Consider the following 17708-nt stretch of genomic DNA (forward strand, 5'->3'; position numbering starts at 1 on the left):
TAGATAAATTTTGTCCAGATTTCAAATAGCTGGATATCTGGTTATCCAAAAATATCCAGATATGAAAATTATCTGAATGATTAACACAGATATTCCTAGTTTATTTGTAACATTTTCTGGAAATTTGAATGGAATTTTTTAAACTTGTCATGTAAATTTCCTAATGCTATGTCCAGACTTGTGTCATATCATTGCATTGGTCATCAGACTGTGATCTGATATGAGGCCTTTGTATTTAATCCATATGTGTGTATTTTAAATTTTTCCACTCAAGCACATCAAGATTAGGAAGTCATGTCAGTGGCAGATAAGAGACGTGTCAGAAAATGTACAGTGGTTCATATTTATTGTGTGTAAAAAGCCATAGCTAGCAGTGGTGTATTCTTCCAGCCGGTAAACCAACTTTTTCATGTAGATAGAAATTGCTGCAAAAATTGAAGTTGTCAGACTTCTGTTCTTGTTTTACTTGCATGCCTGCATTCGTGTTTTATTTCTATTATATCTAATTCATATATATTAAATATATACAATAAATAAGAATTGTTGCAGTAAACCAGTAAATATAGAATACACAACTGATAACAAGACTGATCTGCCAGTATTACATGTGATTTCCTCCCAAGCATTTTCTCTGCAACTCAAACGATGCAGATCCTTTGGATTGAAATTAAATCTTCTCCGTTTATAATCTATGAGGTGCATGTAAAAAAAAAAAAGGACGATAATTTTTATACGGGGTTGGCAACACTGATGAAGTTGGGCATGCCCTAGTATTCTGTGCTTGCAACAGAGGTAGAATCGTCAAAGTGTGGTTGCATACGTGCGAGTAGCAGTAAGGTGAAATGGCTGCCGTAATACAAAATCCCGCCAAATGTGAAGTGAGATCTGTCATACGATTTCTGAACGCCAAAGGACATCTGACATCCATTGGGAATTGTGTGCTATTTATGGACCGATAGTGATGAGTGAAGGGAAGGTCAGGCAATGGTGCAGAGAGTTTCGGGAAGGGCGTTCAAATGTCCATGACGATGAGCATAGCGGAAGGCCTAGTGTTCAGACGGACGATCTGGTGGAAAGCGTTAACGAGAAAGTGTGTTCCAATCACCTGTTCACAATATCTGTACTCGCCAAAGAGTTTCGAGAAGTGTCTGCGAAAACAGTGCATCGAATTGTGACTGACAACCTGGGGTATCGCAAACTGTGTGCGAGGTGGATACCAAAAATGCTGACAGACGCTCACAAAGAGCAAAGGAGGACAGCTGCACGTGATTTTTTGGCCCGATGGGAGGATGGGGATGACCTCTTTTCACACATAGTAATGGGAGATGAAACGTGGATATTGTACGCCACTGGGGAGTCGAAGCAGCAGTCAATGCAATGGTGGCACTCTGGTTCTTCTAAAGCGAAGCAATTCAAACAAACCCCATCAGTTCACAAAATCATTGCAACCGTGTTTTGGGACCAAAAGGGTGTGATTTTTCTGGAATTCTTGGAACCAGGATGAACATTTACAGCAGAGGTGTATTGCGAAACACTGAATAATCTGCGACGTGCCATCCAAAATCTGCAGAGAGGAATGCTACGCTCTGGAATTTTTCTGATCCATGACAACACCCGCCCACACAAAGCTGCTCGTACTGTTGAGACAATTCAAAGATTTCGATGCGATCTATTCAATCATCCTCCTTGCAGCCCCGACCTTGCCCCCAGTGATTTCTTTCTTTTTGTTCACCTGAAAAAAGTGGCTTGTATCAAAGCATTTCAACGACAGTGACGTGCTCAAGACATCAGTTCTGGACTGGCTGCACTCTCAGGCGGCAGATTTTTATGCAGAGGATATACGGAAGCTTGTGCCACGCTATCAGAAATGTCTGGAGGTTAATGGTAACTACGTCGAAAAATAGCCAAGGTATGTACTTGTTTATCAATCACAATAAATTTTCTTCTCCTATCATTTTCTTGTTTTTAAAAAAATATCGGCCTTTTTCTTTGACATGCGCCTCGTACCAATCCACAGGATTTCTCCTAGTGCCAGATGCAAACAACATGAAATACCAAGTGGCAACTAGCAAGTACTCATTCCTTCTTCAACATTGTGAACTTGTAATTCCATACCCGGTGGAGGCACTTAGTGGTTAGTATCTCACTTGAAACTGTACATTCAGTCTTGATTAGCCTATCTGTGCATGAAGTAGACTTAACTCAAACTTATACCATGTTTTCAAACCAACATGCTAATCTCATTCGGAGTCCACCTCAAACTTGGCCAATCAGGATGAAATCTCTATATGGATACAATACAAGTCTGGACATAGCTTAAAGCGTGAATGAGGAATATCCTCAGCTTAGATGACACTATTCAATGTGATTGGTTTCTATTGACAGGATGTTCAGAATCAGAAGAAATGGAGTAACAGAGGAACTGCTGCTCCACCTCCTGTTGGAGGCCTGAAAAGATCACTGGGAGCGAGACGTGCAGTCACAAACAAGTTTATTCCACCCACAAGGCCTGCAAATGGGTACATAACTCTTTTCTTTCCCTGAATGTCAGTGTGTTGTTGATTTAAATTTTTCTTGGGACTGTGTCTATTTATATTGAGCTTAGAAGTATTTGTCCATAAAAACAAAAGAAAACTTAGAAAATGGCTAAAGTGCTAAAATATTAGAATGCAGTTACAGTGGAACCTTGATTTTACGTCTTGAAGTGTGTAAGTTGAAAAAACTTTGAAATGTGGAAAATTGTAAAATCATGGTTCCACTGGATTTGGTGTGCAGGGATATACAAGGTATAAGTTATAAGCCATGCTACGTAGGGTGGTGAATGTTGAAAGTGCCAGAGAAATTTATTTAGTCATGGAAAGAGTAGGAAATTAGAGAGAATTTAAGTGCTGATTTCAAAACGAACTGAAGTTGCAGAAAAATGTTTTTGTCACTTTCGCATTTTTCAGTCATTGGTCCTCAATTGAAGGGGCAAAACACAGGGAAGTCAATTTTCTTTTGTAAGAAAAGTAATGGTTCATTTCATGCCTGTGGATGCATACTGGACTTCAGGACATCCTTTCTTTTGTTTCATACATTTCATACTTCCATTCATCAAAGCATATGTTTTTGTACCTTTTTATTTACATGTTCAGTAACGTTTTCCAATTAAAAGTTCATTTTTGTGGAGTTTGATGAGCATTGACTTACATGTTGTTTTTTTCTCTCACCCTTCCATTTACGATTTGACTATGGTGTAACCAAATGGTAAGATCATGAGCAAAAGTTCATTGTACATATACCGGGTGTCCCAGAAGTGTTTCCCTGATTACAAACTTTATTCATATCCGTTATATGCAATGTAGAGATGTGAAAGTGGTGCCAAAATGTTGGAAAACGAACCAAGTTTATTTTTTGCAGGTTTCAGTAATGTGGCTGTAGTGTAGCAGTGTCAGTGCCAAGGAATCCAGAATTAATGCTCTTGACATCGGGTGGCATCTTTCCATACAATGTTTCTTGGACTTGACAGGATTTGGGAATGAAGATAAATTCCATTTTTTAAATACCAACTTATTGATGGCAGATATTCTAGACGAAAGAATTCTGTACATTTGAAAGTTCCTCTGCACTGTTATTGGTGACCGGGTCTTGTGATACCAGAGTACATGCTGAGCTTTTTCCTGATTTGTGAACATTTCCGGTTTTCTGGGCACTGACACTGCTACACTACAGCCACGTTACTCAAACCTGCAACAAAAAAACTTGGTTAGTTTTCCAACATTTTGGCACCACTTTCACATCTCTACCTTGCATATAGCAGATATGAATCAAGTTTGTAATCAGGGAAAGACTTCTTGGACACCCTGTATCTTATCCTATATTTTGGCATTTGAAATGCTAATGAGGAGGAAATATTCATATTCAGCTGTACAATTAAAATCTCAAATATAATGACTAAGGAGTACTAACTTTAATTTGTGTGTTCAACACATGTTTACTTCTCACATCAAAGATTGTACTATTAGTGCATATAGAGACAATGTATGCAACAGAACTATGGACAAAAGAATAATGCAATCTTAACCACAATTTATTGTTACAGTATTACAATGCTTCTGAATGCTAATCTCCATTTAATTTTCTTCTGTAGTGATCAGAATGAAAGCAGCATGAGAAACCAGCAACCTGAGGAGCCTGAGGATGAGAGACTGAAGGGCATTGAACCAAAAATGGTGGAGCTAATAAAGAATGAAATTATCGATCATGGAACGCCAGTTGCGTGGGATGACATCGCAGGGTTGGAATTTGCCAAAGCTACCATCCAGGTCTGTATTTGAATGTTTTTTTATAAAAGTAAAATGACAATCAAAACTTTTTTTTGTACTATGTAAAAGTAGGCCACGTGAATGTGTGGAATTTTAGATGAAATTCAGAACACTGCTGGACATGAGAGAATGGCTATTATAGCTTTAAGAAAGCTACAGCTCTTGGAGAATTAGAAAATATGACAATAGTTTATCCCAAATGCCTTTCAAGGGAGAGAATGTCTATCATTTGACAATCATGTGCTGGAGACATTCCAAAGCATGGTTGAACATGTCCAACAACACATGTCAGATGGAATGTCAATAATGACTAGATGAAGATTCTTTTCTAATTCAGTGATATAACAGTCTATTGCAAAACCCAATACAGTAGAATCCCGATTTTACATTTTCCTGCATTATACGTGGGTTATGTCATAAGTCATGGCAACTATTTTTTTTTTTCTCGCGAACAGCACTAAAAATCTAGGATGTATGTTTGAAAGTGTATGGAATGAACCTTCGAATAAAGCCACCAGATGCAGTCTGGATCCAGGAGACTCTCGTAGGGAAGAGGCAGAACACAGGACACTGGACAACAGTATTTTATTATGGCATGAACAACAAGTACACAAGACTACACTGTTTAGCAACCTTCAAATTATTCACACAGGTTATTCACTGTTCGATAGGACATGGTGTGCACACCCAGTGCTTCCCGTAGCTCTATATGGCATTCCCGTGCATTTCTGCCACGGAGAACTGCTATTTTAACGTACGAATGTTGCCCCTGCTTCATGACCTCCATTTGTGAACGCTTTCACTCACCGACTGAACTTGAGTGCATGCTTATTACCCCACCTTTGTTGACATACACCATCTGGTAGCTTCTTTCGAAAGTACATTCCATACACTTTCAAACATATATCTTAGATTTTTAGTGTTGTCCCCTGTTCGCGAGAAGAAAAAATAGTTGCCATGACTTGTGACTTAACCCACATACATTCAATCTTCATGGTCCCAATAGAGCATATTGCTATGAAATTTTCCAGTATATAAAGTTCTTTCAACCTGGTCCCCTGAAAGGATGAAATGCATCTACAAATCTGGGGACAAAGCTTCATGTACTCCAGCAATGACTTAGTGTTTTGTACCGAAATTTTGCTTTTATATTTACCAAAATTCTGTGTCTCTACTAATCCTACATGATATACCACAACGTGCTCAGTAGAACAAATGGTACATAAATCATATGGTTGTTTGTACACAATGTTATGATATGAAATCACGATGTTCATTGGCTCATGTACAATTTTTAAGATCGTAGATAGAGTTAAAGCAATTTTTAAATTAAGATATAAATTGATCAACTCTATCACTGTCAGAATGAAAGTGCCATGAAATATGTGAAAATTTCCATCTAGTATATGTGTGTAGTAGATCAACAATTTAATTCTATCTAGAAAATATGTATCCCCTTTTGAGATGTTTGTGTTTATACCCTCTGTACTTCTCAGTCTTCTGTTTTACTTACGGATATTTTGTACATTTTAAAACGTGTCATAGATTTTAGTTAAGAGGTACTCTCTGCATGGGACCGCTTTCACTCACTCACTTGAACTCATCGTTCTCCCATGCTCGAGCATTTACAATGGAATATCATTTTAATGTAACAATAATTGTAGGTAAAATATTCTTCCTGGCAGTTTCAGCCCACAATATTCTATTTTCATTTTCGTATATCACTGTATTGGTAAAATAGACTAAACTACATTTTAACATGGAGATGATGACTATGTTCACTTAAGTTTCAATTTCATTTTGTCTTTCACTTCACGATCCATATTTGGGGACCCACTACCATAGACAAATTAAGGTTATACATGTACCACTGAGCATCGAGTGTATACCGCTCGTTTTACCTGTTCAAGCATTATTCACTTGAGCGAAGAAGCTCTCAATTGCATATACTATCTAGCATCGTCCGTGCGAACTATTTCACCTCAAGCAAAATTCTCTCACTCCAGCACTGTACTCTGCATTATGAGATGGGGTACATAGCCTATAGTGCTGGCACACCCTTTTCAATTTTAAATGACAGCAAGAAGGAAAAGAACAGCACATAATAACTGTGTTAGCCTTTTTTAACCCCTTCGCCTGATTTTTAGTCCTCAATTTTTCTCGTTGAAATGCTGGTGAAACTTTGGCTTTAAATATGTTATTGGTTGCTGTGCTTTATTCTTCTGATTATTGTGTTACCCATTTTCTTACAGCATTTTGTCCATAGATAGTAAATTTTGGAAAATGACAAAAAACCTTTTTGAAAGTTATTATTTTAATGAATGCTATTCATTTTTAAATTTATGTACTTCTGACCCATTCCAGTTTTATCTAGTTTTGGTATCACAACACCCAAAAACCGAATGAAAAAAAAAAAAGATGCACGAGAGTTCAAGTTTTGGACAAGATGGCATTTAGAAATGAACAGCACAATTCTACTCAACATACAAATTAATCTTTTTGTAGGAAATTGTTGTGTGGCCATTGCTGCGTCCTGATATATTTACCGGACTCAGAGGTCCTCCGAAGGGAATCCTCCTATTTGGGCCTCCTGGAACGGGAAAAACCTTAATTGGTAAGATTTTCTTGCAGTATACAACTGCCTTCTAATACAACTTTTATTCAATTTCTGTTGAGACTTGCTCAGTATGATACTTGAAAGCTAACCAGAATTAAAGGGTTGGAGTGAGGGTGCAATGAAATTCTTGTCATAAATAAATAGAGTAATGTGAGTAGTGTAATAATATTGATAGATTACTGCTAAAGTGTAATGATACCAATAACCATAGATCTGATCAAACTGAACAATACATTCTCTCTTTTTGATTAGAAAAATAAAGTTCATATTTAGATATGTATTTATGAAACAAATGTACATGAATTTTGCCTTTGCATTCCTAAGAACCATAACAAATATTACATAAACTTTAGGCTAAAAGATTAAAAATCGGCAACTTACGTGTGTGAGTATGAGATTATTTCGTACTACGTTTCGGAGGAGGTTGAAACATCGTTTCAGGTTGAAACGATGTTATTCAGACACCTGACATGGTGCCTCGTCGAGAAAGTGAAGGTTAAGGATTTAGGTTAAAAAGTTGCTTGAAGGACACTTTCTAAAAAAAGGAATATAAATTACACATCTAAAACCGCGCAATACTATAAAAACAAAAGAACATCCAAGGCTGAAGTCGGCGAACTGCCGACCAATGCTCAGGGTAGGCGAATGCACGGTGTCAGCCCGTACCTGGGGAAAGAGAACTTCCCCTCCTCAATCCTTCCAAACTGGGGCTCGGGAGTCACCAATCCAAGGAGAAGTCGACCTCCACCTCGGCGGCTTTCCTAACCTCAGGAGTAACATGGAAGCCCATCTCGTCCCTAATCACTGCGGCTTTATCCCATTTTTTAAAGAAATTAACCCAGCCGTCTTCTAAATTCCCATCGTCCCTATTAAGTTTGTTCCAATTTTTCGCGCATATATAGGCAGCTTCATATACGTTTCTGTCCAATTTATTGTTAACCTCCCTAATAACTTCCCTTTTAGCAATCCTATGTCGGTTAACCAATATGTGTTCAGATAATCCAGTTTTGGGTATGCCCTCCTTTACGTCCTTATCATGCTCTCCCCACCTAACTCGCATACTTCTCCCGGTTTGTCCCACATATTCCTTTCCGCATTCACACACTATCCTATACACTCCCTTCCGCTCTTCAGGGTTATTGCGCCCATCCCCCCTCCCTTTCTTATAGGACGTAAAGTGCTTTTCAATACTCCGGGGCGCTCTTACCCCACATTTTATTCCGTAACCCCTCACGGACTTTTCAATTTTCTCTGAGACCCCCTTAAAATATGGGATCCCGACAAAATATGTGTTCTTTTCACCGTTTCCTATCTCAGTTTTTTCATCCCCTTTGTCATTCTGCGATGTTTCTTGCCTAACAATCCTTTTGGCTTTCCTAGCTACTTTTTCCAGGTCGCGGATAGTGTACCCATTCTTTACCCCTACCTTCCTTATCCATTCCCCTTCTTTCTCTTTCTCTTTTTCGTCATTGCACAGTCTTTCGGCGCGAATGAAAAAGTTAAGAAAAACATTTAATTTAGTCCTATTTGAATGTTGGGATCTCTTATGGAGGTACAGCTCTCCAGCTAACGGTTTATGGTAGACCCCGGTTACGATCCGTTGTCCGGTTTTAGTAAGGCACAAGTCAAGAAAGTGGATCTTTCCGTTGGCCATATCTTCCCTAGTAAACCCAATCCTGGGGTCCTGCTTCCCCAATTGGTCGAAAATGCTGTCAAGTTTGATTTCATTCCCTATGATGAGGATGTCATCTACGTATCTCCCATAATATTTTACCTCCCCCCTCCCCCCTACATGCTCTATAGCGGCTTTTTCGACGTAGTGCATGAAGATGTTGGCCACAAGGCCAGAGATGGGATTGCCCATGGCCAACCCTTCTTTTTGTCGGAAGATTTTATCGTTAACGTAGAAGTAATTGAACCCCGTAATGAGAAAAAAACCACCGGACATACTCCCAGGCGACCAAGATTTCAACGTTTTGGTCAATCAACCATCTATACAAACAATCCCCAGCTTTGTCCCGGGGGACACTGGGGTACAGATTAATAACGTCGAAACTACAGATTACGTCCCGTTCTCCTATGGTGAGTTTCTCAATAGTTTCTTTGACCATAAGAGAGTTTTTGACGCTATACGGAGTGTCCATATTTATTTTTCCCATCCTCTTAATCATTTCTTTAGCTAAACCATATCCTGGATGTGCATACATGGGGATGATGGGTCTGAGGGGTATCCCCTCCTTATGGGTCTTAGGTATCCCAAAGGCCGTAGGAATATTCCCTTCCTTAACCCCCTTAAGTAATTTCTTTTTTTCCGCGCTTCCCAAGGTAAAACTGGTTTCAATGCCTTTTCTGATTTCTCGTTTGATTTTATTAATGGGGTTAACTTTAGTTTCTTCGTAGTCATTACTTCTGAAGCTATCTTCCAACTTACTATGGTATTCCTCTTTCCCGATAATAACATTTCTGGAAGTCCAAATACTAGATAAGTAAAATTAGGCCCGCACCGTAGCCATGCAGTCTAAGGCATCCAGGCTACAGGTTGCATGCTGGTTTGAGTCAATGGGAGGAAGCATAACAACTTTTATCCTGAGATATCAGCTATTGTATGGGACCAGTGGCCACCCACAATTGTGAGGATATTGGGGACCTATGAATGAGTAGCATAAACTGGTCATGGAAACCTACAACGTCGACAGAGGACTCATTGTGCTGACCACACGTCACCCTGTATCTGGTTGGATGATCTTCCACCTCTGCTGATGCATGTGGGAGTGAGGCTGGCAGTCCGTATGCAGGCCCTGGCCCTCAAGGGCTGTTGCACCAGAGGTTATGTTAGATATGTAAAATTATCAGCAATCTTACTGATATCACTTTATCAATTAACAATCATTGTCAGTAATGAGTCTGTCCCATAATTATGGTACAGTAATAATGTGTGGAAATTAATTAAAATGGTGTACGTTTTGGTCAGTTGATTGCTGACTGTGTGGTTTTAATTCCTAACAAAAATGTTGTGCAGATCTGCAATGTTTTCATTTTTTCCAAATTCCACATTTTAACACCTGTGCATGTACTAATACATATACTGCACACTTTGTTTCCTTTGCATTTTTGTAATAAAATTGGTGACAAAAGTGAAATTACTGTGTGCTCAGACATGTGTGTGTAGATAATTACAATCCTGTCGATACAAGATGCATCTGATTGTGACAAATAAACAACCAAGGTGCATTTATTAAAATATTTTTAATGTGCTTAGTTGTAATTTGATGATTTGGACATGTATGCCCTGAATTATATTTCAGTTTTGTAGGCACATGACAAATTCACATAGAGTGATATCTGTGCAATGTAGGAGGTCTCACAAATTTTATGTACTGCACTGATAAGAATATGTATTAAATGTCGTGGTGATAAGATTTAAATCAGGAAATTGTAGACCTTAAAATTCATGAGATTCATTGATCAGTGACACTATGATAGCATGGTCTGCAGTCTTAAGCTGTTTGTACACGATCAAGTGCTCATGACCGTCGAGCAATCTGAGCACATCCTAATGAAATTGATTATCGGAAGGGCCTCTCCAATTGCACAGTGGTAGTGTCATTGTCTTGTAATCAAGGGGTCCCTGGTGGGGGCACATAGTGGTTCGGATCCCACTTGAAACTGTAGGTCCAGTCCCAATTAGCCTTCCTGTGCATAAAGTGGACTTGTATTCATCTTGTGATAAATAATATGTTAAAACCTTTCCAATCAGGCTTTAGAACTAACCATAGTATTTGTACAGCCCTCGTAAACGTGACAGATGATATCCGTGAAGCGATGGATAACCGCCAAATAGTGTTACTGGATTTTAGTAAAGCCTTTCAGACTGTGGATCATGATATGCTGGAAGTCAATGCGTTGTATCATCGTCTGAAAAATCATTGGATCACGTCAGCTTTTAGCTTGTATAAATTCGGCTAATATGTCAACTGTACAACTAAACGGTGCATGCATACCATTTTCTAAATCTGTAAATAATCTAGGGGTGATTATAGATACAAACCTGACCTGGTCTGACCACATTAATAATATATGTAAGAAAGCCTATGCCTTCTTACATCTATTATATAAATATAAAAAAAAATCTTCCGCCTGTTATTAAAGAGCAACTTGTACAAGCTTTGGTCCTCTCACATGTTGACTACTGCGATAGTGTATATGCTGATTGTAATGAAATGCTGGCAATGAGAATTCAAAAAATTCAGAACTCTTGCGTAAGATATATATTTAACCTTAAGAGGTATGACCACTTAACTGAATATTATAGTAAATTAAGCTGGATTAAAATGAAAGAAAGACGCAGGTACAGGAAACTAGTGTTGCTACATAAGTTACTTCACACAGGAAGTCCTTTGCATCTCACCGACAGATTGCTTCCGTTAGGAAACCCAGAGTTATCATACACAAGATCCAAAAGTTCTAATCTTTTAACAATTAAAACTCACAAAACTGAATTTTTTTTGTAACACTTTTATTGCATCAGTGGTTAGGGGCTGGAATGCACTTTCACATGAAATGAGAAATCAAATTCAATAGGTACTTTCAAGCGAAAATTAAGAGAAAGATTTATGGAGTGATGCCATATAATCCTATTCCTGGTTCAATTTTTTTTGTCAAGTAATTAATACATGTTTAATAAATATTTGTAGTGGCCTGTTATGTATATAAACCTATGTATGAGTGTGTGTACATGTATGTATATGTTTTATGTATTTCTTTGAATTACATACTTTTACCGTGGTTGGTTTGACGTGAAAGGTATATGTGTGATTTTCAATGTTTATATATGAATCAATTTGTGAATATGTTTTATATTATGAACTTTTTGTATGTGGTTGAGTGTAAGAAAAGGCATGAGCCTTAATCTCCACCACAAGAATAAAAAAAATAAAAAAGATAAATTTATAACTGTGGGAAGCGTAAACACGACTTGCGAGAAAGAAGGAAAGGAGGAGCGGTGGTATATTCTGTATTTATTTAATCACAATTATTCAAAAAAGAATGATGAATATTTCTGCAGGAGTGAGTAATGTGATGAAATATATTCGACAACCAACTGTAAAACATATTTTGTATTGATCTTAAGTTGAAGTTTAGATAAACACAATGAAAGACAACTGTATATCTGTGGAAATGAGATTTTTATAAAATTATTTTGTGCTCACATTGTTTTTCTGGTGTCTCAGATTACATTTAGACTATTATTACAAAAAAAAAAATACATCAACATCACACTGCTTTCGAGTTTCTAATATCCCCTTCATCTTCCTTTGGAAATAAAATTATTATTTTTGTTACGGCTAATCGCTAGTTTATTTATTTCTTTTGATGCTGTACACGTTGCCACGTTTTGGTAAAACGTGAACTTGTCCAATTTTTCTTTGATTTTCAATAGGAACGCTCTTCAATGACTTTCAATTGTCGATTTTAGTGTTCAATTCAACCACTTGTTTGTGATTCATTTGTTCGTGTACAAACAGTTTTAATTTGTGGTTTAACCAGTTTTTCTACTTTGAATTCCGGATTCCATTTGATGTTATGTTGTAATTATTTTTATTATTATTGCAGGCAAGTGCATAGCATCTCAATCCAGGTCAACCTTCTTCAGCATCAGTGCTTCATCCCTGACATCAAAGTGGATCGGAGAAGGCGAGAAGATGGTCCGTGCTCTATTTGCAGTGGCTAGGTGTGTATAACATCATGTCTACTATCATAGATCGCATGCATTCAAACTTTATCACATTCAAACCATGTTTAGATCCACTTTATGCACAGGTAGGTTAATTGAGAAAAGACCTACAATTAAAATGGGAACTGAATCAAGATCCACTTACAAAAATTCCTGTAATTGTAAACTTCTGAATGCATAAGTATGTGAATCAACATGACTCTGTAACAGTAACAAATAGAGCCAAGTTGGTCATAGAACCAATAAAGATGCGGATACTGCAAAAAAATAGTCATTCTTATAAATTTAACGGTACTACACCCATTTCAGATAAATGAAATAGTGGCAATCTCTGTTCAATGTAGTACACTCTTGAAACTGAATACTTACAGGTTATAGGGTCCCACAGCCAGGAATATCATCTGTGGGGCTGTGTGTTGCCAACTTTTACGATAGCTATGGACATTTTTATTTTAGATCTTGTAAACTTTTGTTATATTTATTGTTGGTAAGGAGTTCATCACTGCAAATGAAGCTTCAATGAAGGCACTTTATCTTTTAATTTCTGACATGTGTGCTTTTTTCCACATGTTGTGATGGGTGCAAGTAGGGAGGAGATAGAGAGAGAGAGAGGCTAAAGTGTTGATGTACCCAAAGATTTTAATTTCAATCAGTCAGTTCAAAAAAAAAGTATCAGTTATTTAAAATGTGATACTTTCCAACACCACTGACAGTGGCCAATGTCCCCACAGCCATAGTTATTATTTTTTTTTAAAAAAAAAAACTTGTATAAAGCTGAGGAAATATTTGTAGTTGCTTGAATGCTGTGTGTTTCTTAATACACTGGAATCTCAATTTTACGTTTTTCATGGCACCAACTTGAAAGAACTGAAAATCCAGGAAAATTTTATAAGATTGTGCTACCTTGGAACCATGAAGATGGAATGTGTAATGCAGGAAAATGTAAAATCAGGGTTCTACTGTATTTCTCTATTACAAAACAATGAGGAAATGAATTTAGTTTGTGCTGTATATTTTTAACACAAACTGCCAACTATGTTTCATTACTAAATCTGCAACTTCATTTTCAGGTGTTACCAGCCAGCAGTTGTATTCATAGACGAGATAGACTCCCTGCTCACCCAGAGAAGTGACACGGAGCATGAGAGCTCAAGACGTATTAAAACTGAATTTCTTGTGCAGTTAGTAAGTATGATTTATAGTGTCATGTTCATGGAATGTCAAAACATATGTATAATGAGTAAATGTTGTTGTTGCCATTTCAGACCTGTTAAGTTGGTTAAAAGAATCATTTTTATTTTTACAGAAGGCATAAGTTAAAGTGTTACATATGTTAACTTTTTAGTTAACTTATGTGTTACATAAGTTCTATTGGGAACAGGAAAGTTAATATATTTCATTTGTAATTTTACTGATCACTGCTAATTAAATTTTACCATTACTGTTGTAGTTCTGACAAAATTGACCATGTTCTCTTATCATTTGTAGGACATTTCAAACTTTATGAAACTCATTCAGTAGACATGTTTACAAGTTTCTCACATGCGTCAACCACATATACAATATTCAGAACATTTTCCAGCTCCTTTGACCATCTTCCATTTTAATAATGCTGATATGAAAACTCCGATTTGAAAATAGTACAGTTAACTCTCGATTCTACGACCCCGGGTATAACGACCTTCTCGAAGTAACGACCCTTTTCCCGGGAACCGTGAAAAATTTAGAAAAAAGTGAAAAATTTGAGATAAAAGTTAAAAAATTGAAGGAAATCGGCCGAAAAATGCGTTGTTTTTTTTAGACACCACTAAATTTTTGAGTGATACCCAATAGCACTTGACCTCTGCCCTCCCCTCCCTCAAGTGCACCAATGTTACCCCGCACCCGACAGCCGCTACCCAACGCTCCAGGCTTGTTTTGCCACACTTGCTCTTGGATACGCGAAAAGAGAAGATCGAATGTGCTTCGATGTTATTTTAAATTGACCTTGACTTGTTTCCTTGTCCTAAGAGCTGCTGAAAACTCGGGGGGGGGAGGGAGGGGAGCAGACCGAAATGACCGCTGGACTTGCAGTCTTTGCCAATGTGTATGGCAGGTCAAGCTCTTTCATCGATAAATACACCAGCTTGAGAGATAAGATCGCAGGAATGTTCCAAAATACAGATGCGTGGTGCCTGGAAGTCTGGCCCATCTGTCCAGCTCTGACCTAGATTTCAGTAGGTTCCCGTGAGTGAGCAACTCTCGGCCTTGTAGCCGACAACTTCCGGTAACCGCTTTCATTCAAAACGTGTTCCTTTTTCCCTGTAACACTTCATGAAAAAGCGAAACTGTTAGAGATAATCAAAACCACATAGGCCAATAAAGATCGTCAACCCGCTTAATGCGTTGTCATCCAGGTTTCCATAAAAGTTTACTTCGATCTTACGTGCATCATAATCCCACTTCATACGTTTTCCTAATTGTGTCGATGTCGTAATATATGCCAAAAAATTGTTCCGTTGGCTGACTGACTTCTCCCTCTTTTCCTGTCAGCAAACGTGGGGGCAGGGGCGATGCCGATTGTTTCAGCCACGATTTTCTTGCTCGTGTGTGCACAGGGGCTGATTACAGGCGAGGGTGGCCCTATTCTTTTCCTTTGACGTCTGAAATGGAGCAACCAGTTCTGGATATATTCTTGAAAACGAACAAAAACCACAGAACAAGTAAAAAAAAAAAAGTGCCCCCTTCCTTTCCCTAGCTCATTCTCCGCCACTGGTGTGCACGGCAATGTTGATAATTGCAGAATTCGGGTCCTATTTTTTTTATGCTGTTGTCTGCATAGCAAATATTGCCCGTATTATTGTCTGTTGCATGGTAAAACGTAAAGCAAGGGTCATTTCTTTTTTCATTACAATGCTGTTAAAAGTTCCGTCTTATTTTCTCTTCCGCCACCTGTTGCTCGAACTTCCAGCCGGTCTCCTGGTTTTTACGCTGCACCTGGCACCAGTGTTTTGTCTAGCGTCTGCAAAGCTTTTGCTTGCTGATAACAACAATGACTCATCCAGCCCGAAGGGAAAAGTTATTGTTTTGAATCTCGCAAAGCTGTTTTCATTTGACGATAACGAAATTCGATCTCCAGAAAGGAAAACAAGAGTTAAAACAACTTCATGTTCTGCGCCTTCTGTTCTGATAAGCAAAACTGTAAATTTAATTCGCATCAGCCTTTTCTTCAGAACCATTCGGGAAAAAAAATGTAGGAATGTTCGCTGAGACCACATTGTTCAAGGGGAATGGGTGTTTGACATCGAGAATAGTCCTAAATCCAACATTAAATCGTCGATTAACGTGAGAGTAAATAACGATCTACCATTTTGATATGTGAAAATGCGCAATTTCATAAAGCTTGTTTTAAGTTCATTTTATGCTGATGGGCTAATCGGGGACTAAATATAGTTTAAAGTGAAATTCAATTCCAAACCCGAATGATTATCGACTGCGACGCTGTTTAATGACGTGTCCTAGAATACGCACTGGGTGAAAACAGATCGCAAGTTGCGAGTTTCCTTTTTCACGCTGCATTACAATGCAAGTCAAGGAAGGAGTTTGGACTGCTCCCTTGAATGGGGGAGGGGGGTGAATGAAGTTGGTTGAAGCAAAGAAAACGTGACCTTTTTTTTTACGATGTATTTTACACTGCCGAACCAGAACGAAATTTACAGCCCTGCCTTTTTTTTGTGCCTAGAAAGGTTGTGTTGTTTCTCCCGAGAGATCTAATCTTACCAGTTAATCTTGTAACAGACAATGCTCCAGTAGACCTGTATAAAATCCAACCTTCATTCTGCCAGATATCTCCCGACTTTTGCTGGCGCCAGTCTGACTGGTGTCAAGATTCTTCGAGTTTCGCTTGCAATAAGCGAGATATTGTTTTCCTTTCCATAGGTCTCAGTGCAAACGGGTTTCTCATGAACTAGAATTGTAAGAATTTCCTGGGAGAGCAACGACGGTGCACAATTGAAAGAAAGTAACATTATTTTAAATCCTTTTTTATGAAAACGTTTTCATATTCTGTTTTCCTTCTCACAACATGCGTCATGTGCATAACAGGTTATATAACTACCAGGATACATGGTGTTACCATCTCCTAGGCATCTTTTTGTCCGTTTGAGCACCGTTTAAGCTGAAAATTGGTGCAAATTCCAATAACGACCCCTTCGAAACAACGACCCTTTTCCCGGGAACTGTGAAAGGTCGTTGTATCGAGAGTTGACTGTATATGTATTCATATTTGGAGAAATGAGAGACATGTGTCCTCACTTCTCCATAAAACTGTTTTTCGTTATTGTTCTTCTATTAATTTTAGTGGCTAATGCCACTATCCTCTTTACAACTTGCTGCACTGTTGCTTGGCATGTTTCTGTTGATTTTGGTTTGTAGAATACCACTAGATAGGTTGTTATCATCTGCTAGTCCCAACTAGCCTATTGCCGACCCCCGTGGCGAAGTGGTTAGCACATCACGCTATGATGCCAGGGGTCCCAGGTTCTGATCCTGGCCTGGGCATGGATGATTGTGAGTGTCCATCCATCAATTTCATCATATCATTACTCATCCCCATCTTTGCAAATTAGCCAAAAGTGGCACAAAAAGCAAAGTAATATAAAGCAAATCAATCAATCAAACCGATTAGCCTATCTGTGCATAAAGTTGACTTAAACTGAAACAAAATTTGGTACATGTTTTTTTGTGTATACAATCATAAGAATGGCAAAAGTATCTTACGTTAGTAACATAAAGGTAACACTGAGGTATTATATCAATAAAATCATGTTAAGTACCTTGTAAATACAAAGTATCTCCTTCATTTCAGGATGGGGCTGCCACTGCAGACGAAGAAAGGATTCTCGTGGTTGGAGCCACAAATCGGCCACAGGAACTGGATGAGGCTGCGAGGCGTCGTCTAGTCAAGCGCTTGTACATTCCACTGCCAGAACATCAGGTAATTTAATGTGATTTTAATTCCACAAAGGTAATATTTCTCCGTGGTGAGCTAGGACTTTCCTAAGTGAGAAGTATC

The 17708-nt window shown here is 38.2% G+C and overlaps 1 protein-coding gene across 2 annotated transcripts in view; it reads left to right on the plus strand.

Annotated features, from left to right (window-relative positions):
* LOC145991132 (fidgetin-like protein 1) overlaps positions 1-17708 on the plus strand; it is a 74011-nt gene that overhangs the window by 22665 nt on the left and 33638 nt on the right. For both annotated transcript variants that reach the window (XM_083126910.1, XM_083126909.1), the window contains exons 5-10: positions 2386-2519; positions 4130-4304; positions 6810-6918; positions 12535-12652; positions 13726-13840; positions 17502-17630. In XM_083126910.1, the coding sequence (XP_082983036.1) occupies positions 2386-2519; positions 4130-4304; positions 6810-6918; positions 12535-12652; positions 13726-13840; positions 17502-17630 (780 nt within the window). The remainder of the gene's footprint in view (positions 1-2385; positions 2520-4129; positions 4305-6809; positions 6919-12534; positions 12653-13725; positions 13841-17501; positions 17631-17708) is intronic.

Source organism: Lepisma saccharinum, chromosome 8, assembly GCF_977018435.1.
Source record: "Lepisma saccharinum chromosome 8, izLepSacc3.1, whole genome shotgun sequence".
Lineage (NCBI taxonomy): Eukaryota > Metazoa > Arthropoda > Insecta > Zygentoma > Lepismatidae > Lepisma > Lepisma saccharinum.